We start from the raw sequence: 26,120 nt of genomic DNA, 5'->3' as shown, positions 1-26,120 counted from the left end.
CACTGAGAGAACTCATGCTTTAATAGACACTGAAATCACAAAGAAGAAAAGGCCAAATGCCTTAGCAATTTCAATAAAAATATGAAAATCTTTTTACATGGTAAATTTCATAATATAAAAAGTTTAATGCTGTCTGGAAACAGAGTTTTAATTTACAAAGAAAGTCCATAGAGGCCAAACATGGCTAACACTGCACGTAGGGAGAGCGAGTGCTGAAGGGCTGCTGCTGGGAAGCCTCTGCTGAGCATCCTCCTCTCTGGGTCACTGTGCTCTTCTGCAGCTGAGGGAACCAGTGCCCACACACAGTGCAGCCCTGCTGGGCAGCATGGCAATGCAAAGAACCCAAAACTGCTCAAACCCATCATCACCATCCAGCTGAAACTACCAATGCTTCCTAACAGATTCTCAGACACCTCTGTGCCCCTGGATCTGTTCTGCAACTTGGAAGAGATGTTCACAGAACGAGCTTGCCCTAATGAAAGAAAATATGGCCTGGAGTGATATGCATGGGTGTAGCACCCCCTCAATGCTTTTTTCCTTGTTTCAGTAAGGTATGATTAAACAGAAGGAAAACCAGTATCAGGCCAGAGGTACAGGCTAACCAACAAAATCAAATTAAACTAGATTTTGATCACAGGGGTTGTTTACTGTTCCCATTTAGTCGGAGCTAAAGACAGTCAATAAAAAATCTGAAATCTCACACAGTAAAAGGTACAGGGCAAAACCAAAACATTCTGTGGCCTTGGGGAACGGTTGCATGTGGCAGGTTTAATGTGGAAGTGGTTAATACCTAATTGTTATTGCTCACTGTATTACGCAGTGTTGTCACTTGTACCATGCACAAATACAACAACGACAAATGCATTAAACCCACAGAAGGAATTCTAACAGCAAATGCAGAACATGTGATTTTCATTTCCTGAATTTCTCCACGTATTGGGCAAACCTGATAAAACTCTTTTTTTTTTTTTCCTCACAAAGGGGTTGTTTCTCATTCAGGAGGTGGAGGAGTGAGGGACAAGGTGTGCAGTGTCTCCCAGCCACGAGTAAGCATGCATTTCATGGCTCCTGGCAAGCCAATGGAAGTGACCTGTGCCAAGTCAACGGAGACCTATTTCCCAAAAGACTTGTTCTAGTGACACTCACCTTCCATATTTATACAACATCAAATTCCCCAAATACTGAACTTTCTCTACATCTGAACCCTTCCCTGCTTCTAATGCTCCCCCCTCCTTAAAAACAACAACAGAAGAACCACTCCCCCACACCCCCCACCCCGATTTAGCTCTGTCTGAAAGCTTTAAGCCAGCATGAAACCTGCTGGAGCACAGAAATGGGTTGTAACAAAATGGCAGCATAGAATTTCTACAGGTTAAAAGATCCTTTAGTTATGGAAGTAAACTACAACAAAGAGGCTTATTTCTGGCGTGTTATGCAGCACTACAGGGAGTATTTGCTGTTGCTATAAACAAAAAGCTGCCCACTTCCATCCTGGGTGTTCCTGGGATGTCGTTTCAAAAAGTTTATGCTGGTTAGAAACAGAGCAGGTCACATGAAGTCTCTCAGCAGTCCTGTGACCACAGCAAGTGGCACAATCAACAGCATCTCTGTCTCCACAAGGGGCAGACGCTGTGCTGACTCATTTTGGCCCACTATTCTAATTTCTCCTGCCAAATGACACGAAGGTGATGTTTAGCACCAAACCATCACAGGAAGATGTCATGTACAGACAAATAACTTGCACCATAATGAGTTGAACAGACTGACTCAACTGTTCTGCTACATTGTGTACGAGTAGGTAACTACTGCTTCTCTCTGCGCTGAAAACTTTGGTGATCCCCCCTCCCTAGTTAGCTGGCTGTAACAACCCAGCCCAGTATCCTTTGCCTTTAGTGCTTGTGTTCATTTCTTGCCACAATGAAAAGGAAAACATTCTCCTGAAACCAGCAGACTCCAGAATATTCTCACAGCATGCATCTGATTATGCCTGCGAGTAAGCTGAGCCTAAGCATTCTCATGTTTCCATATCAGAACTGAATTCTCTGCCCTGCTATCATGCTTTTCCTCCAAGATCCCTAAGAAAACCACAAATCATCAGATCCACATTTACAACAAGAGCATCCAGCCATGCTAAGTACAATTCTCTGCATCAGCAACGTACTCTGGTACGTCCACAGAGCTGCCTGCACTCTCCATCCAGCTGCAAGACTGGAAGTTGACTTCAGATCCAGCTAAAACTCAGGGCCTAATGAATTCAGCCTCACAACACCTCTGTGAGGTAGGTAGGTAAGTATTTACTATCCCCATTTAGATAGAAAGGGAAGACGAGGCACGGAGAGGTGAAGTGATTAGCCTTCAGTCACTCAGCCAGTTCTGGGAGTGCAGAATAGACACCAAAACCTTGGTGATACAGTGCTCTGACTTCACAGCCTGGGAATACCTTGTGTGGATCTGAGCTCACATGGTGGGGTCGATGCTGCTGCACTCCACAGCTTCAGTGCACGTAAACCATCACTGGGATCCTGATCACAGCACTGCATTCCACAGCCCTCTAGAAACCATCTCCAGCCTGCCCCAGCTCCTAAACCCCACCTAGCCTAGAGAAGCTGACTGTATGTGTCGCCCTGGGGGTGCTCTTGGTCCCTTTTCTTCCACATGTCAGAGGGCACTCAGGTTCTGCATCCAGCCCCTCCGCTTGCTGCCTCGCCTTCTGCCTCCAGCTGCACCAACACTGGCACACCTGCTCCAAAGGAAACTTGTTTCCACACCTGCTCCAAAGGAAACCTGCCCCCACAGCAGGGAAAAGGCTCCCAGACCTGCCTGCACTGAGCCCTGGCAATGATTTAGCAGGATCAAGGAGGGATTTTTTTGGCCTGGTGATGTCTGAATCACACACACTGATATCACATTCTTGCCTGCTGTGGAACTGCAAAATAATGTTCTGAGCTGCAGCATCTGCTATTCTTTTCTGTGCTCACTGAGCAGACAGAGATGTTAAGTATTGCCCAAAACTTGCCAGGATAAAAAGTTCACTTTCACAATGTGGTGTGCCAGAGAGACCAGAGCACTCAATAAAACCAGAACTTGTCTCTCTGACACACTCACTACCACACACACAGGCTCACCTGGTTTGTTAAGCCCCAAACATTTCCTTCGAGCAGATCAACCAGCAAAGTCTCATCTGAGGGCTTTCCCTCCAAAAAAGTTACCTGAGATGCAGATTTTAGAGCAGGGCACCTCTCTCCTCTTGTCTTTGTTTCACCAGTCTCTAAATGATGCACCAGAACTGCCAGATCCTGCTGCTATGGAGTTTTACTGACAGCAGTTTCTGGTTTGGCCAACCTGGCAGAGGTATCTAGAGGCATGTGGTCTTCTCTGTCAGCCTTTGAAAGCAGTCGAGTAAATGGCTCATCCTTCTACAGGCAGAGACTTGTACCTATGTTCTTTGTGGTACACAGGAATGTTCTGCCTCCTCTCCCTTTCCTCTCTAACCCCTGATATGTGTAATTTCTCGACAAAAACCCAGCTGTAAAACTTCCGGTTAAGAAATACAAGGAGGTGGCTTAAAAGCCAGTGTTTAAGGAGCAGACAAGCAGATACTTTGCACCTGCTGCTGCAAATACTGAATACTACAGAGAACCTGTTATCAGGTGAGTCTGGCCAAGGTCCTGATAAGGGAAACAAAACCCCTATGTGTGTGAGGCCGTGTGCCCCCACAGTGACAGCAGGCCTGCCTGTCCCATCCCTGGGCACTGCCAGCTGAGGGCATGACCACGGCTGCTTAGCTACTGGTTCTGTTTTGGTAAAGGCAAGTGGGCAGAAGCAAATACTTCAACAAGACTGTAAGTCATCAGCTGGTTCTCGGGACATTTCAACATTTGGAGGAAGGGAAAAATCTTCCTGGTGACAAAAATTTATACCCGTTCCCAGCTGGCAGCCTCAGGGGACGCACAGCTCCCAGAGTGTTGCCAGGTGAGGAATGAGCTGATGTCATGGAATTTGTGGTTTCAGGGCATCTGTGTCCATTTGGAGGGATCTTCTGTGGTGAAGCAGTAAGGTGTTGCCCAATAGACAGGTCCTTCAGTTCCAGCTTCTCTGCACTTTCTTCTTTGCTGTGCCGTGGTGATAAATTGAGCAAGCTGAGGACATCTTTCTTAGAAGTCATTGTTCCAGGAGCTCCTCGGAGAATCTTTATTGGACCAGAGGAGTGGTGGGGAGTGCTTTGCCAGAACATCTTTAAGTTGTGAATTGCTTGCACTTTTTCATCGATGGCAGCCAATTTTAATTTGTCAATGTCTGGGGCATCAGCTGGGCTTGAGCGAGCAGAACCAGCTGAGGAATAGGAAAGAGCAGGAGATGGAGTGCTGCCACCAGGAGACTGATGCCCTGAACTCGGAGAGATATTTCTGGGTGATTTAGAAATGTGAGCACTATAAGGAGAGCTGGGGTACTTGAGTTTAAAGGGAGGCTGCTCATTTAAGGACCCATGTGAGTCACAACCCGGAGACGGCTGCCCACTGTACTGACCTGTGCCTTCTCTGTTTGACATCTCCGACGTCGTGGGGCTGTTATAGCCAGAGCTCACCTTCTGAAGGGATGAACTCCTCGTTGGAGGCTTTGGTTTGATTGCAAGAGGGGAAGAAGCCTGGTTCCTGTGGCTGGAGCTGAGCGGGCGGCTGAAGGCGCTGGTCTCCGAGGAGCGGAAGGCGGACACGCCGCCGGGGCTGGGAGCCCCGTCCTCGGAGCTGCTGCTCTTGCTGATCTGGCTGCTGCTGCTTCTCTGGAGGCGTTCAACAGCAATGAGGTGACTCTGAGTTTCCTCCAGAATTTTTTGGGCCAACTCTTGTGGATCAAGCTTTGGATTACTGTCCTCCTGGGATTTGACGGTGCTGTCAGTCTCAGTGCTAGACTGGTCAGATTCCCCAGTATCAGAACTTGCAAGTTTCCCAACTTTTTGGAAAGGTGAATTTGGGCTGGGGATGAGAGTCATTTTAACAGGAGAATTTGGAGTACTTATGCTCCCTTTGGAGTTGATGGATGCTTTAATGCCTCCATTCTGACTAGTTTTGGGCTGTTTGTGATCAGGGGAAAATCTTGGTTTTATGTTTTCTTGGTAACTGGCCAAAGGCTCATTGCTGATTATAGAGAAACCTTCATACTCTTCCTCATCTTTGCTGGCTGCAGTGGCTTGTGGTGACAGCTGGCTCTGAGCTGCAGACCTGTGTGGATAGATATTCTTGGGCCTCTCATAATCCTGCCTCCCTCTGTGTCCTGCTCCATCCAGCATGTTCTCTGGCTTGGAAACAAAGCTCATGGAAGAAGCAATGGAGCTCAGGCTGTACACAGAAATGGCATCTGAGGCAAGGCTGTCCGGACAGGTAGGAGAGAATGGAGGGTTTTGATACTGGGGTACAGGGTTGGAAACAGACTGAGCAGAAGCCAGTGACTCCAGTGATGAGGAACTGTCCAGGCTAAGGCGCTTGGGCAGCTCTGTAGAATCTGAAAAAGAAAAGACAACATTATGCACATGCCTCTAGATACACCATAAAATCAAATAAAAGCAGGTAACATTCTAGCAGAATTAAGAGAAAATGCTACAAAACATGTCCTCAGGTTCTGTGCTACCTCAGAACGACCAACTAATACTTAGGTAAGGAAAAAGAAGTGCACAGGCCAGGCAAGCACCTCTGTCCAAGTATCCTAGATGGAAGCTGTCAGTTCATTATCATTTTATTTCTCAACACAAAGAATGAATTATTTGTCCTCCAGTTGCTGGACACTATCTCCAGCTTCTGCTCAGACAAGTCCTTCCCATACAAAAATAACATTTACTCCAGTCTCTGTATCACACCTGGTCTGTGTGACACATGTGTGACCTCTGCAATGATGCAAGTGTGAGATTTCAGCAGAAGCCATTCTGATCAAATCACCAGATGACACAAGAGCAAAAACACACTGAACAGCTTTACCAAAAAGTGCCAGCAAGGATTGTAGAGCAAAGTGCATGGTCCTCCTGGTAGCTTGTTTCCCAGTTTTCAGAATGACCTCCTCTTGGCCAACTTCACAAAGGTCAAAACCTGTAGTGGGACATGGAACAGAAAACTACAGCTCACAGAAAGACACTCTGTCTCAAATAACAATAATCTCATTTATAACACAGGCAGAACAGAGAGGAATGACAGCCTGCAGCACCCTCAGAAGGATGACTTCACCTCTCATGTGCAGTTTGTTGTCTGTTATTTTTTCCTGTTTAGCACACCTTCTCCAGGTGTTGGGAGCTTTGTGGCTCTGGACTGGGATCACACACACTCATTAACAAATCACTCCTGTCAACACTTCTGTAGCTGCAAATTACTTGGAGTTGTCAGGAAATTATATACCAAACACATCTCAGGGGACAATGTTCTACATGCCAAACAATTTATTATTAATTCCAGGGTTTCTCACAGAAATAGAGCTGAAGAGCACAGATCTTGGAATTTGGCAAATGCAGGCTGGGCTGCAGGGGGCAGACAAATGTGAAGCTGTGAGTCTTACCAGTGTTTCAAGTCCCCACATGAGACACCAGCAATGGATTTAGAGAGACAACAGAAAGAAGTGTTTTCCTACCTAAAGCTGCCAGAAATTCATGACAGCCAGGCAGCCTCCAGAGCTGGACACTGATGGAGACCTGGATTGGTGCAGAGGGGAAATCTTGCTCCTTTTCTCCTGCTTGAAGTTGAACCAGGACTTGATGCAGCTGAAGACAGCAATACAGACATTAGCCATTCCTTACAAGTCACATCACTGCTTCTCCTACAGCCACTGATAAAGCAATGCCCTCTGCACACCCTTTCCCTGGACACCCAGTTCAGCTGCTGCTCCTGAACAGAGCAGTGAGATGGGAAGGTCTGGGAAGAAGGACAGTTCAGGGACAGCAACATCAGACAGCCTGGAACAGCAACAAAGGCAGGGACAGACCAGGGGTGAGGGCTGGGGGGTGGCCAGTGGAAACTGAGCAAGAAGGAAGCACAGCAGGAACATCTGTGAAGGGAAAGAAAAGGAAAGAGATACTCTGGGGCTGCTCACAGAAATTTACTAAAGCCCATTCCATAACTGAGCCATACTCCTTATGCAAATCCTAAGAAACTCATTAACTGGGCAGAACAAGTCATATGAAACCATGGAAGACTTTCCTAACATCTCCATGGCCTCCAGGAAAGAAGTTTCTCAACTGTGCCCAAGGGACAGGAGTAGCGAGCTAGAGAGAAAATGTGTTTATGAAGATCTGACACAAATTAAGATGCCAGGATCCCGTGTAATTCACCAACACAGCCAGGGCAGCAAGGATGAAAAGCCATTAATCAGGGACCAGCTAACCTCAGGACCACCCATCTCTCACAACCCACAAAAGCTTACACAGGCCTTTTTCCACAGTAGCTGTGTGGAGCAAATCCCAGGCCTGAGAGTGGGAGCAGACAGGGTGCAGCACAGGGCAGGGTGTGCAGTGACCCCTGCACTGCACCCTGCACCTCAGTGTCCCCCCCTGCACATCATACTCACCATTCCCACCACATTTCTAACAGCCTTCGGGCAGCAGGCAACAAGAAAGGAAAAGAGGAGAAAAGAACATGGGTTACTCTGTGCTACAAAGTGCCTGTGCTGAGGAACCTTGCAGGGACACATCCATGTCCAAGCCAGCACCCTGACTGCAAAATGCTCTGTCCAGAGAAAGAAGGGAGCAGTGGGAACGGCCTGGGCTGGGAATCCAACAGCATGGGAACAGGCAGCTGGAATCTGGGAGTGCCCAGCTCATGACAGCTCAGACACTTAGCAGGCAGACACTCAGGCCAGCCCACACTCTGGCAGGAGGCTGAACATAAACCAGCCCTTCTCTTGTTTCCTCTGGGACACAGAACTGGTGCTCAGTGCAGGCAGAAATCACTAACTTTTCCTTGCACATGCAGTAGTCTGAAGTTCTCTTTTGTGGCTCCTGCCTTCTCTTTTGTACTCAAAATAAGCATTTTCTATCCAATGCAGCTGCTCAGGCTCCCACCTTGTTGCTTCACTAATGCCAAGAGCACTCACTCCCCTGTGATGCTGGTCACCCACTCAGGAAAACCAACCAGCAGCACGCAGGTTGGTTTTCCTGACCTCCTGCTTCTGTCTGGAACAAAGTCTGCTTTCCTCTGGGACAGGCAGAGCCCCAGCTGCTCACACCATCAACTGCCAAGAGGCAAGAGAGGAAAACAGCAATAACCACAATGGAGGGAAAGCTGCTGAAAACCACCATGTAACAGGATAGACTGGTGCAAAGGGGAGTTCTCTGCCAGGGGTCTGGGCTATGGAAGAAAACTTGCAATATCTCTGCCAGTATTTACTCTGTGGGGCAGCGAGGAAAGGGTGTGTCTTTTGTTTGGTAATTACCTTGGGTAATTTAATTATCTGAGGCAGGGCAGCAATCATGAAGCCACCTCATTAGCACTCTAAGGCATTTTGAGCCATGGGAATGTTGTCCTGTCCTCTTCACACCCCTTGGACCTGGCCTCCCTTGGGTGGCCATTAGGGAAACAACCCTGAAGTTAACCACACACATCTCAGGCACTGAGGAGAGCCAAGGCAAGAGGCAAAACACCACCAAGGACACTGGAAACATCTCAGACATCTCAAACTCTGCTGCAGATCCTAACAGGGTCCTAACAGGAACCCTTTCCTTGGAGCAGGCTCATCCCAGTGGGCTGCCAGAGCTGCTCAGCAGGTCACAGAGAGGCTGGGGCTCTTCTCTGGCTTTTTCTGCAGACTCCAAGGGCAGCCTGACACCACACAGAACCAATCCCAGCTCCCCATCACAGCATTGCCTGGAATGTTTCTGCATGGGGAAAAGGGAAAGACAGTGAGATATAGGCCCATTCCCTGTGTGAGTGTGTCCATGTACTACAGCAAGCAAATGATGAAGAGAAACCTCATTAGAGGAGCACTCAGGACAGTCAGAACCATGGAATGGGAAGCAGCCAGGCTGGTGGCACAGAGAAAGGTCAGGTCAGGCTAGGCATGCTCCAGAGACAGGAGAGGGGAGAGTGTGGAGGAGGCTGAGGGGAGCAGGGAGAAGTCCCATCACCACAGGTAGCACTGCCCTTCTCCTAAAGACCAGAAATCCCTTCCCTGGAGCTGTGGGCACACACAGGAGCAGCACAGGCTCAGGGAGTTTTCTGACAGACCTTGCATTGTCCACAATCAACCAAACCTTGGGACTTCAGTAAATAGAGTGGGCAATGAGCAGCCAACGTGGGCCTAGGCAGGATGGCCAAACAGCAATTGAGGGTGTGCTGCTCAATTCCCCCACGCTCCTGGAGGGATCATGCTTTCACTTGTCACTGAGCAGGGAGTCCCAGGGCCATGCAGCCCTGCAGCCACCTGCATATTTGCCTTCTGGACACACACTTTCATTCACACAAACAGGCTGGTTTAGAATTTCAACCCTCAAGTCTCCTAGCAAGCTCTGGGTTGATAAACCAGGGCATCAACCATTCTGCATATTTCTGCATTTACTGACCTGGGAAGAGCCATTTGGAACCTGGTACTGGAGGAAAACCTCCCAACTCACCCTGTTGATAAGCTGCTCTCCTGTTTCTGAAGCTGTGATAAGTTTACAAAGTGCCTGAAGTGCAGGGTTAGGCAAACCTGAAAAATATCAGCAGAAAAATCTGTATCTGTTTCTTGACTGAAAGAAATGCAACAAGCCTGAACAGAACACACACTTGGCTAATTGCTAAAACCTCTCCCCCACATCACTGGACAGCTCTGGAAGCAGCAGCAATTTCCAGAAAGCAAAAGGTTTGCATCTGATGACAGGCTTCCTGACTGAGAGCTGGGAGAGAGGAACAGTCACCTCACACTTACTCAACCCAGCAGCAAATGATTCTCATCAGTGGCAAAATTTTCAGTTAACGTTTACTTTTAGAACTTCTTCCCAGTCCAATACATTGATTTCATTGCTGTAAAACATCCCTTTTTCACATGCTGCCATCATGAAAAGGTGTGAAAGGCTGATGTCTGCCTCCTCTCACCTAGGAGGGACTGGATGGTGGTGCTGCACTGCTGCAGCCTGTCCCCAGGGTCTGAGGTTGGGAAGAACACTGCTGCTGGGAGGCCGCTGGCTGGTGGGTCCAACCGAAATCCCACTGCTGTCAGGAGTGCCTGCCAGCCTGGAATGCCACCAACTTTATTCTCCACACTCTGCTGGGAGGTGTACATGGAGTTGTGCTGCCCGTTCTGGATTCGCTGCAATGATTTCTCCACCTGTGGGGAAATAAAACACCTTCTTGTACAAGATGCTGCTACTGACTGCTTCTTTTTACTGGAACAGCAGGCTGGGAGACAGCAAATCCAAGATTGATCCTGGCCTGTCTCACACAAGAGGACATTAGTGCCTTGGAAAGAAAAGCTCCAGTAACTCAGCTTTCACAGCTGCAACATCACAGTGATGAGTGTCAATATTCTCTGGGACGCTGGGAACAATAATGCCACAAGAAATGAAGTAGCAGTTTGTTTGGGATAGTTTCCTGTAAGCCTGGCAGCTGCATTTTTCCCTAAAGATGATTCACCTTGGGGTTCCAGGCTGCTTATTACCAGACAAAGAGCCTGCAGCCACACAGCAAACAGGAAAGAGAGATGAGTGTCCACAAACCCCAGCAACTGGGAAGACCAGCAATATTCACAGGTTTCCATCATTCTGTGGATACTTCACACTCCTGTGAGACCACAGATGATGCACTGGGAAGAAAAGTATTAGAAGTCATGAGTGATCACTGCAGCCACCTGGCAGTTGGCTCCGGTCCCACTGTTCCCCAGGACAGACTGGTGGCACAGATGGGGACAGAAGGGCCTCTTATCTTCCAAACACACAGAGACAGCAGTGACTGTGCTCTGTGTTTCCATGACTGCCATGTTCAGAGCTATTTCCCTGTATAAACAATTAATCCCAATGCTTACCCCTTAAGCAGAAACCCAATTCAACAGCTAATGCAAAGCAGATGGGTCTGGGGAGGATTCTGTCACAATACAATCTAAGATTTTGCTTACTTTGCCTCTTTTTGCACTGAACACTTCCTTAGGTGTCCAAGTCTTTCCACACTGACCCGGAGTTTTGCAAGAGGATACCTCATGGCAGGGGAGGGGGGATGAAGGTGTATATATAATTTTTTTCAAGTGGGAGTGGCTGCACATCAGGGAGTGGCTGCTGTTCCACTCATGCCCTCAGGTGAGGGTGTCTCAGGACTGGGTGGGCTGTGGTGCCACTCATGGCTGTGACAGTGCTTCCCTTCCCTTACCAGATGAAGGAGAACACGCAGAGCATCCCGGGCCCTGTCAGGGTGCTGCAGGATCTCAGTCAGGGCCTGTCCTACCAGTGAAGAAGGGCTGTTCAGCTTCATATCACTCCCAATAAGCATGAAGCCTGCAGGATTCAGAATGAGAGACAGTCAACCTCCTGTTGTTATGGAAAATGCTCAAACCAGACACAGATGCCCTCTGCCCTCAGACCAGTGAATGATGGTTCACTGTACCTTGCACAGGGACATTCTTTTCCCAGAGCTGCTGCCCACTCCCTGCCCAGTCATGCAGACTGAACTTCCAGAAGTTTCTAGATACTTCTTACTGTCTCCTGCTATTAAATCAATAGTGTCTTCCTGTTCAAGCAGGCAGAAAACCACTGGATTGCAGCTAAACTTGTCCAGGCATGCTCCAGGTCTCCTCTGCAGCCACGGAAATCAACACATGCCAACAGTGGTCATAAAACAGAACTCTGAACATGAAAAGTTTTTGCTGTTCTGGTCAGAAACCTGTCCTGACTCATGCCCCATTCAATGCCAGACTCCCCAGATGCCAGCACAAGGAGCTCTTCATGTCCCTTCCCACTCCTGCAGTGAGGATGCAGCTGCTCCTGGCTCTGCTGCTCTGTCCATGAGGATGCAGCTGCTCCTGGCTCTGCTGCTCTGTCCAAGACTCAGTGCCAAGGGCCAGCAGTGGAAGTCAGGGACTGTGTGGGATGGATTTGCACAGTGCCATGGAAGGGGCAGTACTCAGACAGCCTGAGCAGCTGAAAGCCTCTGCTTGCTGGCAATGCCAAGCACTGTGTCCACACTTTCTTTTCTGCCTAGGAAGTGGTCACTTTTGGGGCTTTTTAGTGCTCTTTTCTTTTGAGACAGAAATATCTTGGAAGGAAAATAAAATCCCAACTGAACTGTGGACTGTAACCTGAACTCAGCTCACAGCTGGTACTACCTGAACCACATCCTGATGCTGGACAACATGCCTGAAATCACTGTCAGCCTGACTCATTTTAACATGTTCCCACTCCTCCAGCCATATGCAGTTCACACCAGAGCCATATTCACCACAGTTTCCTGAGCTAAATAACATGCTTCTGCTGCCTGTGCAAAAATCAATTTGGGGAATGCCTGCAGCTTTCAAAAAACAGGCCTCATGCCAGGAAGAAAAATTAGGTTTTCTGCACATATTCCTGTCACAGCACTGCTGAACTCCAAGACTTTGTCATTCCAAATCTCAAAGTACAGATCTAATTGAGAGGGAGCAAGAACCAGCACTGCACAAGGAACTGACACTGCTGAGACATTCCCAATGGAAGCAAGGGAAACCTTTCTCCTAAAAGGACCAAAGGAATAAGCCCTACAAGGTTTATGTCACAAAAATCACAGCTACTTGCTGCTGCTTCTAGCAGCACTTCTCCTGCCTCCTGTGGAAGTGTCACTAAATTTTCCATTTAAAAGTCTGTATGTGTGCTCCAGCTGACTCCATCCCACGGACACAGGAAGTGTGAGCCTGGAGATGTCAAACATAGAGGAGGAGTTGTTGTACTGCACTTTATTTCTTTCCAGTCATGAAACACACTTCACCTCACAACTGCTTCTAATTATACCAAATCCAGACCCACCTACTGTGCCCAGTGAAATGCTGATGGGTCCTGTGACACTGACATTCAGCCACACTCAGCTGAATCAGAGTCTGAGGCACAGGGGCTGAATTCCGGGAAAGCACAGGGCACACACTGCTCCCAATTACCTGCCAGCACTGCTCCCTGCTTAGCTCACATAGTTTGGCAGCTCCCTGGTTAGAAACCCATCTGATTTTTTCAGAAGAAGACTTCCTACCTGCCCAGTTGGCTGGGTGGGAGAACTGCTTGCTGCTCTGCACAGTTTTCATTGCTTCTCCCAGGGCTGCGCTGGCTTTCATCCCGTTTAAGAGAGAGGAGTAGAAGGCGTGCACAAACATTTTGGAAGCAGCCACAGGAATGGGCCAGAGTGACACAAGGACACACTGAGCCCCAGCAGCCAGGAATGCTCTTGTCAAGCCAATGACTCCATCAGAAGTGACTTTGCTGTTGGACTCTTGGTAAGAGCCAAGAACCACCAGCTTGACAGGAAGACGCAGATCCAGCACATCAGCTGCTGTAAGCAGGAACTCCTGGAGAGGAGGGCAGTCTGAGATGCTCTCCACATCACTGGCATCATCCTGCATCCTAAGAGACTCTGGGATTGTGTAGGGGTTCCCAAAGGAGCTCTTGCTGCTGGCTGGGTTGCTGTCAGTGTTGGGTGTCAGGACCAGAGCAGCCAGTTTCCAGGAGACGTGGGTTGCGAAATGGACGCATTCTGCCTGAGTCAGGGCACTCATGACTCTCTCTTTTGTTGATGAGCTGCCAACTAAGGGCTGGCAGCCAAGTAATTCAGATACCATATAGGCTTCCTCTTCTGCAGAGGGCATGGGTCCCCAGAGCCACCTGTCCATAACTGCTGAAGGGAGCTTGGGATTTCCTATCACAGCTGCCATTGAGGTAGAACTGGAGTAAGCAGGAGTATTCTTCCTCACATGGGACTACAGAGAGAAAGAGAAAATGTGGTTCAAAGATCTGATTTCTATGGCCCTGGAAATAAAATATCCTGTCCCTTTGGCTCTAAACATAAGTCTGGTTGTCATAATTACAGGAAGACTGGATTTCTTTAGTTTCTTCTGTTTAACTATTCCAAGGAACACCTTTGTTTGAATCTTCTATCCCCAGATCACAGATATAGCCCAGGTCCCTTTGAGGGCTGCAGCAGAGCTAAAAACATAAGAACATTCCAGGTTCTCACATTCTGGAACACCACCTGCAATCACTCACTAAGTGGTTCCTCATACCTGTATTTCCAAGATCAGCATCAGCACTGCCAGCAGCAGGTGCTGCACACGGCTGATGCTGAATGGAACAGCAGTGATGCTGACAAGATTCAGACCCTTCTGCTGTTCCACTGACTGTGCTTAACCCAGGGCAAACCAAGATGTGCCACAAAACACTGCCCAGCAAGAGCAAATGTGATTTGGTGCATTCTCCCAGAAATGCTGCTGCCAAACCTCAGCATGAAGATACTTCTGCAGGATTCACCTGTGGGATTTGCTTTCCCTCATAGCTTTGGTGTCCTGAGACATCAGTGGCCTTCCCCACTCAGAATGCTAAAATGGAGGTGAACATACCAGCAATGTGACAGGACAGTCAGCTTGGCAAGGAAGCTCAGCACAGATCACAGACACCTACATCTCTATAGTTCCACAGCCAGCACATGCAATCCTTTAGAGGAGGACATCCAAATGATCCAATCCCCTTGTCCTTCCTGGCATGCCTGGGGCTGTGATTGAGTGCTGCAGGAACTACATCAGAACCTACTTCAGAGCTGTGGTGCTCAGGGTGCTCCTCACACCCAGGGTGGCCTGGTTGTGGTTTCTGTTGCTGTGTGTGGCACAGCAGGACAGAGCTGCTGCTTTGTGAGCATATACCAGGACCTGCACCAACAGGAGAGGTTTCATAAGCAGTGTCAGACCTTGGAGCTGGGGTTCAGTGACTGGATGGAGGGCACTGCAATGAGGCTGAAGCGCTCGTAGAGGTACTCGTTGGAGGAGCTGCCCTTCAGCAGAGCAAAGGGAATGAGGTACAGTTCTCCCTCCAGAACCAGGACCAGCTGGCGGTGGCGGCCCACAGGCCCACTGGAATGCATCAAACCCTGAAAAGAAAGAGCAGAGAATTAGTTTGGCCCTTTCACTCCACCCATGTCCCTGCCTGCATTTCCCAAGCATGAGGCTCTGCTCTGACCCCATATCAGTTTGGAAACACCCACACCAGAACCATGCTCTGTGTGACACATGAGCACGTCCCGTGCAGCTGGGCTGCTGCTCACCTGTGCCCAGCCAGTTCCACGGGGACAAGGGAGCACTGAGGGCACTGACCTGTCTGCTCTGGGTCATCACCCTGGCCTCAGCCCACTGGGGCCCAGCCTCATCCTGGTTCTGCAGATCCTTCTGCTCCAGCCTGAAATCTTGGCTAACCCCCACCACCTATGCCTTGTCACTATTGTCATCATCTTATCCTTTGTCAGAGAATATTCTTTCTGATATTGAATTTCTAAAAAGCCATTTCCTCTGAAGAGCAAACCATCTACAGATAGATTTGTCCATGGCCTGCACTTCCAGACACTTGGCGTCATCATCAACCCAGAGTCACTAAAAGATCTAACCAGGAAGCATCTTATGGATGGAAGTGAAGCAGAGAGATTAGTCAATAGGGAACATGCAGCTGGGCACAAAATGTGGCAACTGCTCCTGGTCCCATGTAACTGTGGAAATTTATTCCTCTAGTGTATCATAAAAACAGTTAGTTTTCACTCCAGGAAAGAGTAACTTCAAAGCACTGCAATTTGCTCCAGCTTAAACACTGGCAGCCCACAAAAATAAAAAAAGGCAGGAATATATCCTTGTCTCTAGGTGGTCACTAAGACCCCTTCCACCCCAGACTGTTCTGTGAAAATACCACAATTCAGAAAACAGCCCCAAGCTGTTTGTTCTTGCTCTCCCACACTGAGAGGGTTTTGGTGTCTGTGCAAAGCCTTACTCCTTCCATGGGTCCTATCAGTAAGTCGTAGAGAGCACGGAGTGGGGGCTTGGTGAAAGAAGTCTGCCTCCTTGGAAGTGATGATGTTCCATCCTTAACAGGAGACATGGTACTGCTGAACAGGCTGGTCATGCTCTGACAGCTCCTGCGGGCAAAAGCCAAGGGAGAGGTTAGCTGCAGGAATCTGAGCTGCCCTGACTTCTGACAGCGACCCTGTCACCCAGGGCACTCTGCTCTCTAAGATGCTTCATGGGAGGACTCCAGTCTCCCATTCAGCTTCACACCTCAGTGAGCAGTGACATTAATGGCAGGATGAACCAGCTGCAGACAGCACATGACATTGCTGTGGAGTTTCTCTCCACACTCCAGTGCCTCAAGTGCTGTTCCCAGCTGCTCCTGCACACCTATGGGCAGCAGCTGTGTGCAGGCAGGCATGAGACCCACTGACAACTGACCACAGCCACAGGAGGATTTGCACTTGGGCTGTGCACAAACTGACCTGGTGATGTCAGAGGAAATGTGACAGCAGGCAAACCACGAGACGTCAAGATTCTGCACTTCTCAACACCTGGTGCCCATTTCTGATAGTCCCACAGAGCTCTGCACGTGATCTCCTGGCATCAGCAGCCACAAGTGTCTGCCCTGCTGGAAATGAACTTGCCCCATTCTGGGCTTACTAGTCCAGCAGCTGTGCTCCCCAGAAATGTTATCCTTGGCTTGGGACCATTTTATGTGGAAAGGGTAACTTTCCAAAACTTTTTAGCAGGTGAACATCAAAGGAAAGGTAGGGAGGCCCAGGACATACCCCAGCCATTTCTGATACATACAAACACACAGACTCAGAAATTACATTTCCCCCTCTCTTTCTCCCCTCAGCTGCTGCAACCAGCCTTCTGACCCAGCTCACATCATGCCTAAAACCTACAGCTCTCTGAAGAAAAAAATGCTTTTACCACCCACAAGGAATTTCCATCTTATGGGCACACAGGAATAACCTAAGAGTGCCAAGAGAAGCCTGGTTTCTGACTGCCCATGCCCTCCAACCCAGAGATTCCAGTAACAGTATGAGTATGCTGCTCCTGCTGCTGCCTAGAGCTGCTGGAAACTCATCTGGGGGATTTGTGCAGCAGGGTGGATCAGCACAGGCTTGGCACTGTGTGCTCCCCTCACACCCATCTGCCCCGCTTCACTGCAGCACCTGACTGCAGGGTTCAGTTTTATGAAGCACAGATTTTAACATCAGATCAGGAAAGAAAATCTGTGCAGGGATATCCAGTGGTCTCCAGGACCTTGTGCCCTGATGGTCCCTGAGTGGCTTGTTGCCATCAGGCAGCACTTGCCAGCCCCACAGCCCATGTTCAGCCATTGTTACACTCTCATTTACTGCAGGGAACTGGGGCTTCATTACTCCCATCAGCAAAGCCCTCCTGCATCTTGGGTTTCCCAGCCAAGCAGCTCCAGATTTATTTCTTCACCACTCAGACTGCTTTTTATGAGAACCAATCCAAGGAAGTACCATAAATCTCTCACATCTCCTGCCTCTGTGTGTGTGTGTGTGTACACAAAGAGTGAGCAAATCCACAGGGGAGGATGGACAGATCTCTTGTGGCAAGTGGAGCTGACCAGGAGCCCTGGTCAGCCCATTCTTTCCTCCTAAAGAAGCCAGGAAAAGGCTCCAGGTGCACTGATGATTTGCACCTTGCTCTTGCAATGCAGAGGATCCCCTGATGTCTGAACAGTGAAATCTCTCATTTGGAAGCCTCTGCTCAGACTCTGCAGTGCTGCTGATTTATAACCCTTTGTACAGGCAGCCTAGCCTGCAGCAAGCAGAGAAACAGCACAAACAGGCAAGGCTTAGCTCTGCTCCCTGCCTTTGTCTTGGGGATGCAGGAACAAAGCAAAGCCTCAGAGAACAGGCTCAGACTGACCTGGCTGCAGCCTCACAGGTGCTGGCTCTGCCTGCTGAGGATGAGTGGCTGGGCCCAGGCAGAAGGAGGGGTTCATCCCAGACCGGGACAGAGCTGCTCCTGCCTTAGCACTAATTAGGATTTTGATCAAGTTAAATACTCCCCATGGCCATTGGAAGGGATGAAGTCAGGTTGGTGCTGCAGGGGTCTGACAGCCTTGGGAAGCTGGAGACCCATCAAGCCTTCCTCAAAGAGACTCTTCCTAAAGATGCAGCCCTAAATCCACATTCAGGGCCTTGACACACACACCATACAAAGCTGCAGTAAGCTCCAGAAAACAGCCAGATCTGAGCTCCCTGTAGATCCTTTCAAGGATCCACAAGTATACTATTCTCTGCATAAAAGCACCTACCCTGAATTCAGGGCTCAGCAAGCCAGCTGCAAACAGATGTGGCAGTGTTAGCTCCATCCCCAGGTCCCTTGCACAGGCAAAGGGAGAGGGGCAGGCAGGGAGGCCATCCAGCAGTGTCTCCTTATTTTTTCACCTCAGTGCTCATTGCAAGAACATCACAGACACGGCTGCTTCTAATGCTTCCCTGCTTCTCTTCTGAGGGTGCTTTTAGTTAAATACCCAAGATGCCCCATCCCTGGGCTGCTCCTAAGAGCTGCAAACTACTGACAAGACACCTGAGCTAAGCTCCTAGGTCTGGATTCAAAGTAATGTATGTGGCTCCTGTGAAGCAGAAAGACATATGTGGCATGGTTGGCCACTGCAGTGTTCCTGAAGATTAGCATTCCCTGAACAGAATCACATCCTACTTTCCCCTGTAATCAGAAGGACAATCTTCTCTCTTTCTAAGCCTGATAAACTAGCAAAACATCTCATCAGTTCTGGGGATCTGCCTGTGTGATCCAAAAGTAGCAAGCAGTCATAGTCCTTCATCAGTGCAGCAGCTTGAACAGATATGCTCGTGGATTCTGAAAAGAAAACCAGGCCAGTTGCTGGTGCCAGCAGGCAGCTCCCAGTTCTGTAGGGATGATGTAACAGTTCACAAGCTCCACTGGTGGTTCACAACACTCCAGGCTGATCACATTTTCTTTTCCAGCTGAGAAAGGCCTAGGGTGTCCTGTGCTCATAAACCACAATCGAGCACAGATCCAGTCAGAAACCCTGGGTTGCATCACGCAGCCACACTGGAAAAATTCTGTCCTCAATTTTCTTTCCAAATGGTTGCCTTAAGCCCTAATCAGCACAGTCATGTGAAAGGCTGAGAACAAGTTGTAAGAGGCAGAAAATGAGTGGAGATTTGCAGCTAGTACAATCCTGTAACTCTGGAAATGCAGCATATTCCCACCTAATTGGTACAACACTTGAGAGCAACAGAAACATGTATTTCTGTAACAAGTGTGCAGGAGAGAGCTCCAGGCTGTGCATCTCACACACAAGCAGGGACAAAACAGCTGCTTGGAGTCTCAAAATCAGCCCTTGGCCAGGAGAAGAGCAAATTCAGAAGAGCTTTCCCTCTGGACAGTCATCAGTTACAACGGGGACCAGTCCTCGCTGGCTCTGCCCTTGAGCCCTGGCTGCACCTACACTTGCAGTTTGGAGAGAAGCCCATCACCCAGACATCTCCTGCCTGCTGATCCCCACAGCAGTGCTGCGTTCTCACCTGTTCAATAGGTTGTTCCTGCTGACCATCCTCAGGAAGCCAGTTGGGTCAGTCATGGAGTTCAGCTTGTTATTCATCTCCTCAAACTGCTGGTCCATGATATCCCCAGCTTCACTCTCTGTCTCGCTGCTAGCACAGGCTCTGGGGGGAGTCAGTGAGATGAAGGGTCACTGATGCGAGAAGGAGCAACAGCTTGATGACAAATGCTTGGCCAGTCTGAGCAAAAATGTTTTTCAAACAGAAGCTCAACCAAACACTAATGCCAAATCTTCCCTGGCTTGCCTTTTGTCAGGCATATAAAACAGCCCCAGCCCCATTTCCTCCTCTTCTGGGATTCCTCAAGGTTTAGTGAGTGGTGCACACAGGTGGGAGTGCAGGACCCTTTCTGTGCACTGCAGGCAGGGATTTCTAAAGCTGCAGCACAACACTGAAAAGCTGAGTCTGCAGGAAACACCAGCTCAACCCTTATCTGCCTAAGAACACGTGTGAGCACATCCTTTCCAAATCTCCACAGCTAACTTCAGGCTCCACATACTTCCTTCACATAGCAGAGGGAGCTGTGCTGCCACTCCTGTTACACAAAGAGAGAAAGCACACAAAGATTTACTCTGTCAATGCCCCAAGTGAAGCAGCAATACAGAGAAACAGCCCAACAATTCTGAATTCCCAGTCTCCTGATATTAATATCTAAATTTTCTCAGTGCAGTTGGGGTGCTCATGGTGGACTGGGTTTGGCTCAGTGAGCATTTTGCATGTGAATCATTCTCTCTATTTTGTACCCTTTTTTTGTTAATGTTGTTGCTGTTACTGTTTGTTTCCTTGTCTCATTGCTGTTTCCAGTAAATTGTTCTTGTCTCAACCCACAATCTTCATCTTTTGTGCTTCCAATTCTCTTCTCCAGCCACCAGGAGGGAGAGAGGGGGAGGAAGCAAGCAAGCAGTATTGGGGTTTGGGGAGTCTCAGTGGGAGAACCAAACTGGGGAGTTCCATTCCTAAACCACAACAACTGCACATCACAAACCTTGGAATTTGTACATTTAGGATAAACCTAGGATGCTACCTGATGAAGCCTCCTTGCATCCCATTTCTGCTTTTTTTTGGGTTCCTGACAGCTTGAAGCCTCTCCTCAAGGGCATGTTTCCCAATAAAGAGCACAGGAATTAAATGAACACACAACCTGTACTTGTGCAGGCAACCAGAGCTGTATCTCTGCTTCTGTATGGATCATGGATCTCTTGTGAGTGAATTTCCTGGTCAATATGATTTATAACCTGGTAAGTCCTGACAAAAGCCAATCACTTCATGAACACTGAAATGGGGACAGCTGAACCACAGACGGGGGATTAAAATAAAAACAACATAAGGGGAAAAAAGGAAGAAGAAAATGTTGTCAACAGCTTCTCCCTGAACATTTTTCCTCCAGTTGAGGCATGCTCAGCTCTGAGTCCTGGCACAGTTTGGAGTAACACTCACAGCTCCTTAAAGAGGCAAAAATCTTGAGTTCATGAACCCAAGAGAGCAGGTCACATGCTCTCCCTAAAGAGAGTGGAGTCTGTTCTGACACAAGTTCAAGCAGATTTTAAAATCGCTTACACTTCTTTTTTTTTTTTTTTTTAGCAAGAATGCATTACTTTGAGGATTAGTTAGACCAGCTGAAAGAAGCCTTTCTAGCAGAACCTGAAGGCTGCAGTGTGGAACTGAACATGCTGTGCATCCCTTCCCCTCCAGAAAGTGTGAAGCCATGCTCTGGAGACTCAGCACTACCTCTGACCCTGCTCACAGCAGCGTGGACACAAAAACTCTTCAACCTGAACCCCAGAGCACTCCAGCAAGCCAGGACTGAGCAGTCAAGCTCCTTTACATGTGCTGTGCAGATTCACACCCTGCTGCTGGGCAGAGCCTGGGGCTGGGACTGAGGCTGGCAGCTTCTGCTGGGGGGCTGTGGAATCAGCAGGGCTGAGGGGAAGCACTCGAATAACAGAGGGAAAGAGGTTTCAAAGTAGAAAGTGATGCTCACCCACGTGGAACAGCCAAGATTTGTTTGCTTGATCCCCTGCATGTGATTTTGACATGGGGAAAGAATTGACTGCCTATGATTGTACCACACTGGTCCAAGGATCTTGGAGAAAAGCATTAAACCCAGAATCCTTAACCAAAACCATACCCTTACCACTACCACAAAGTGAGGAAGAAGCTGAAGAAGCAGATCCCTGCAAATTAAAAACTCATCCCAGAATCTGAAGACTGAAGGACTGCCTTTGCCAGGAGGAGAATCTGTGGTGACAAACAGTTAAGGAAGCTAAAAATTGCATGTGCAAAACTGCTGCATGAGGCCCAACTGCAGATTCCAGTTACGGATCTTGTGTATCTGCATATCTGCAGGCTAAGACTCAACAATCAACATGTGGGTTCTAAATTATTCACTCAGCTATAGCCACAAGCCACATTGGGGGGGGGGGGGGGGGATGGTTAGAATTTCTATGGTATTTGCAGTTTTTCAAAGCAAATCATTGAAAGAGAATTAATTACACTGGAAACTGTAAGCAGGATGAAATCTGCCCATATACAGTCAGACATGGCACCTGCCTCCTCATCCAGTCTACAGATTGACCACACACTCTCTGGGTTTGGATGTTATTTGCATGTGCATAGAGTTGTTTGGCAGGAAAATAATCATGGTTACAAAAAACAAAGCCTTTTTTTTTTTTTTTTGCTGCACTGAAAATTTGCCCCTTCTCTGACTCTCAGCTCTCAGACTTCTCAGTCAACTAGCTCATCCCAAAATGTAATAAATTCAGGTGGGAGAGCAGGATGTTAGAGCCCCTGATCCCAACTCACCTGGTGTAGTAGGAATCCACCCCCAGAGCCTCCCTCACGCTGGAGATGTGCTGCTCCAGTGCTGAGTTTGTCAGTGTCTGCAGGGCCACGCTGTTGGCTTCATGGAAGTCCCCAGCATTTTCTGTCAGGCTGTCACCCAGATAATATTCATGGAATTTCAGAATTCCTGCAAGGCACCAGAATCAGGAGTTATTTCTGCAGGGCTACAACAGTGCTGCCAGCAGCTGTCTAAGAAGATGGCACAGCCCCAAGCATTTGGCATTTCCAACAAAACTGGGGCAAAGTGTTCTATGCCAGGTCTCCACTGAACTTCTCCAGCATTTCCCAGCCTTGTTTTTAAAATCTGGGTTTGTACTTTGCAGATAATGGCTCAAAGGCACAAAGGCAAGGAGAGCTTTTACGAGATGCTCAGAATGCCTTTGCTATTGCAGCACTCAAATAAATTATAAACCAGATCTTCCATACAAGCCCCTACTAGAGTAATTCACATTTCAATTGATGCACATGAAAAATACCTATTAATAGCCTCTGAGAAAATTAACTGAACACACAAGGCTGAACAAGAGTGTTGTTACTACAGCAGAATCTCCTCACATCACACACAGTGATTTTACTCTATAAAAGGAAAGAAGATGGATTAAAGCACAGTGAATTATTAAAAGATAGCATTTCACAATGGGTAAACCAGATAAAGGCCACTTCCTGTTTTGCTGAGAATTCCACTGCTACTGCAGATAAAACCTTCCTGCTTTCAGACTGGTCTATTCTTCCTGAGATAATTAATTCTGCAGCCTGTGATCAACAGTAAAAGGCTGCTCTGGATGCCTTAGCAGCATCAATTATTACACACAGTCAGAGAAGAGCAGAGGAACAAAGAATAAAGCAACTCCTTCTGCAGCCACAGCAGCAAACACAGCAACAGCCAAGAGGTTCTGAGGGTTCCACATCAGTGGGACAATGAGGACCCTGGGCTGCCACTGAAGCTGCTCCCTCTGTCAGTGAACAAGAACAGGTCACCATGGCTGGACCAGAGTCACTACTGAAGGGCTCCCAGCAAAGTTTCCTGAGCAAAACACCACAGCCTGTACCCTTCCCATCACCTGATAGAACCTTCAAAGAGGCAGCCACAAACCACGGACTCAAACACTGCTTTTCTCCAAGGCTCACTCTGGGCAAGGAGAAGACTGATTATGATGCCCAGTGGCAAATTCTACACTTGATCCATGTAATTTTAATAAGCTCAGCCTGATAGTGATACTATAGAATTATTGGCATTTTATTGTGCAAACTACAGCCCTGAAGAGCCAATTAGTGACTGGATGCAGAGCAGGACAATCCCATCTTACACTCAGACACTGCAAAACGCTCCCAAAAAGTGTCTCTTCCAACCACTGTCACCCCATCTAAATCAGGCATGTGTGAGTGCTTCCTTCCCTTTCTGAAGCATTTTTCATGCAGTCTAAATAGTGCTTTTTATCTCTCTAGCTTTGTCATGATGAAGGGCTGCAATTATTAAATTATATCCAGAAAGAACTTGTTAAAATTTATAGTCATCACTTTATTAGATAATGAATAACAGCTGTCTGCAAAAAGCAATCCTCTTCAAATTAATCCTCCTTGCTCCTCTGTGATAAGTGTTTCCACATTCATGTGAGGATCAGGCAGTTCAATGGCATATCAGGAAGTGGGGATGCCCTTCTGTTTTCTGCAATCCACTTCAGTGAATAAACCTCAAAAGCTTTTGGAAGAATAAAGCACAGAACTATAATTAAAATAGGGATTCTTATGCAGAGAAGATTCTCATAGAGCCAACATACTTGGAATTTCATTACTCTTCTGTTCTGCCCTGTGGGAAATATAGACAGATTGGAGGTTGAAAAATGAAAATATTAAACATTTCCATCTCCAGGTGAACATCAAAGTCCTGAATAAGCACTTCTGAGTCATTACTGCTGTGGCTATGCCATAGCTTTTAGTCTGTTCAGCTTTAAGGTACTAGATGGAAATGATTCCCTCCTACATTCACTCTGGTCCCAAATTCATTCCTATTCTCCCTGTTCCCAGGCTCTTGTGTCCAAGAAGGAGCTCACCTGCCCCAGGAGCCAGCAGCCAGCTGTACAGATAACCTGCAGCCAGTGAGTAGTAGAGAACAAGTCCCCTCTGGCCATTCACAGTCTCCAGGACCTGGTCAAGGGTCACAGGAGAGTAGGGATCTGAGTCCTGCTGCCCAGTCTGACGTTCCACGAGCAGGTCAGCAAAAGCCCTCGTTCGTCCTCTCTCTGCTACTGCCAGTGCCTCATCATGGTGACCTGAAAAGACAAAGCCATGTCTCACACCTGACACAAGTGTGGTCTGCAGTGCCACATTCATGGAACAGGGACAGCTGCTATCCCAGTCCCAACCTGGGGAAGCAGTGCCTCCTATTTCCCAAAAGAGCAGTCTCTGCACTGGAACACAGTCTCACAGAATATATTTGCTGCAGGCAATAACACAATGAGCCACAGAGAGGCAAATCAATGGAGGAAGCAAGGAAGAAGAACCAAAGGTGCCCCAAACTCAAAGAGAGAAACCCATCATGGTGTCCTGAACAGAAATGCTGTGCTGTTCACTCCTGGCATGAGCCTGGAGTTCAGCCTCAGCATCTGAAGGCATCTCTTACCCAGGCTGACAAGAACTCGCTGCAGGGCCTGATAGGAGGATGTCTGCAGGTCAAAGAGGGACAGCTTGTAATCAGTGCTCAGCTGCACCTCGTGGCGGATGGTTTCAAACAGCGCGGAGGCGCGGTACAGCTGGGAGGGAAAACAGCCACAGTCACCTCCTCATGGACACCACACAGCACTGCCAGGGCCAGCAGCCACCCCCTCAGGATGGGGAGCTCGGCCTCACAGCCTCCCTGGGACACACCAGACATCTTCTTCCCAGAGAACAGGAAGCACACGGGGCAGACCATGGCGTACCTGGTGCTGGGACTCCTCCAGGTTCCCGCTCGCCCAGAGGGAGAGGCCGAGGCCGTGACGGATCTTGGCTTCATCTTCTCTGCGACCCAGCTGCTCTGCCAGCCTCAGTCCTGGAAAGGAGTTAGAGTGAGAGAGTGCCAGAGGGGAGAGGGGGCTGTGGTCTCAGTCCAAGGGGGTTCCTGTGCAGGCAGAGACAGGTGTGGAGCTGCCAGCACTGGAACAGAAAGCGGGGCAGCACCAGTGGTGGGGTGGTGAGCAGGGCAGGGACGGCACCAGGATGACCAGTGGGGCAGTACCAGTGCTGGGCAGCTGCTGCCAGCCCTCACATCAGCACCAGCATGAGAGGTGACAGACACTTCCATGGACTGAGCCCTCCCTAAGTGAGGTTAAGGCACCATCCCCTGAGACACACTCAGTAAGCCCCGATCAGAAAGTTCAACATTTAAACCCTGAAAGCCTAAAAGCCACTCAGACAAACAAAATCACATTGAGCTGCCAAACACTGCCAGAAAAGACACCTCTTGCCACATTCCTGGCTTGCTTCCCATCAGCTCTCCCCAGCCCTCTGGCAGGCTCTGCACGGTTTATGTGCTGAGCCTGAGCAGAGGGCAGGGGCCTGGCCTGAACGACCTGGAGCTCACTTCACTTCCAGCAGCACTTTCTGTGCTGTCCCCGCTTCCACACACTCCAAACCTCTGCCTTGGTGGCTGGCCCCTGCTGACAACAGGGACACCTCCTCTGAGGCACCTCGGGTTTCCCCCAGCCTGGGGAGCAGGGCCCTGGCTGTCACCATGCAGCTCAACAGCAGCTAGCATTCCCAGGCTATGCAGGAATT

General features: G+C 48.7%; 1 protein-coding gene across 1 annotated transcript in view; it reads right to left on the bottom strand.

Annotated features, from left to right (window-relative positions):
- The window catches only part of TTC28 (tetratricopeptide repeat domain 28), a 78,865-nt gene continuing 52,745 nt past the window's right edge, over positions 1-26,120 (bottom strand). The window contains exons 8-21 of the mRNA XM_066561968.1: positions 25,286-25,395; positions 24,988-25,117; positions 24,419-24,637; positions 22,329-22,494; positions 19,491-19,631; positions 15,914-16,058; positions 14,850-15,029; positions 13,149-13,869; positions 11,310-11,434; positions 10,047-10,278; positions 9,584-9,660; positions 6,610-6,739; positions 5,970-6,077; positions 1-5,499 (exon numbers count right to left, since the gene is read on the bottom strand). Of these exons, the coding sequence (XP_066418065.1) occupies positions 3,872-5,499; positions 5,970-6,077; positions 6,610-6,739; positions 9,584-9,660; positions 10,047-10,278; positions 11,310-11,434; positions 13,149-13,869; positions 14,850-15,029; positions 15,914-16,058; positions 19,491-19,631; positions 22,329-22,494; positions 24,419-24,637; positions 24,988-25,117; positions 25,286-25,395 (4,112 nt within the window). The 3' untranslated portion in view covers positions 1-3,871. The remainder of the gene's footprint in view (positions 5,500-5,969; positions 6,078-6,609; positions 6,740-9,583; positions 9,661-10,046; positions 10,279-11,309; positions 11,435-13,148; positions 13,870-14,849; positions 15,030-15,913; positions 16,059-19,490; positions 19,632-22,328; positions 22,495-24,418; positions 24,638-24,987; positions 25,118-25,285; positions 25,396-26,120) is intronic.

The sequence above is a fragment of the Molothrus aeneus genome, chromosome 18 (genome assembly GCF_037042795.1).
Source record: "Molothrus aeneus isolate 106 chromosome 18, BPBGC_Maene_1.0, whole genome shotgun sequence".
Taxonomy (NCBI): Eukaryota; Metazoa; Chordata; class Aves; order Passeriformes; family Icteridae; genus Molothrus; species Molothrus aeneus.
The sequence above is the reverse complement of the archived record's forward strand: the minus strand, read 5'-3'. Positions and strand labels throughout refer to the sequence as shown.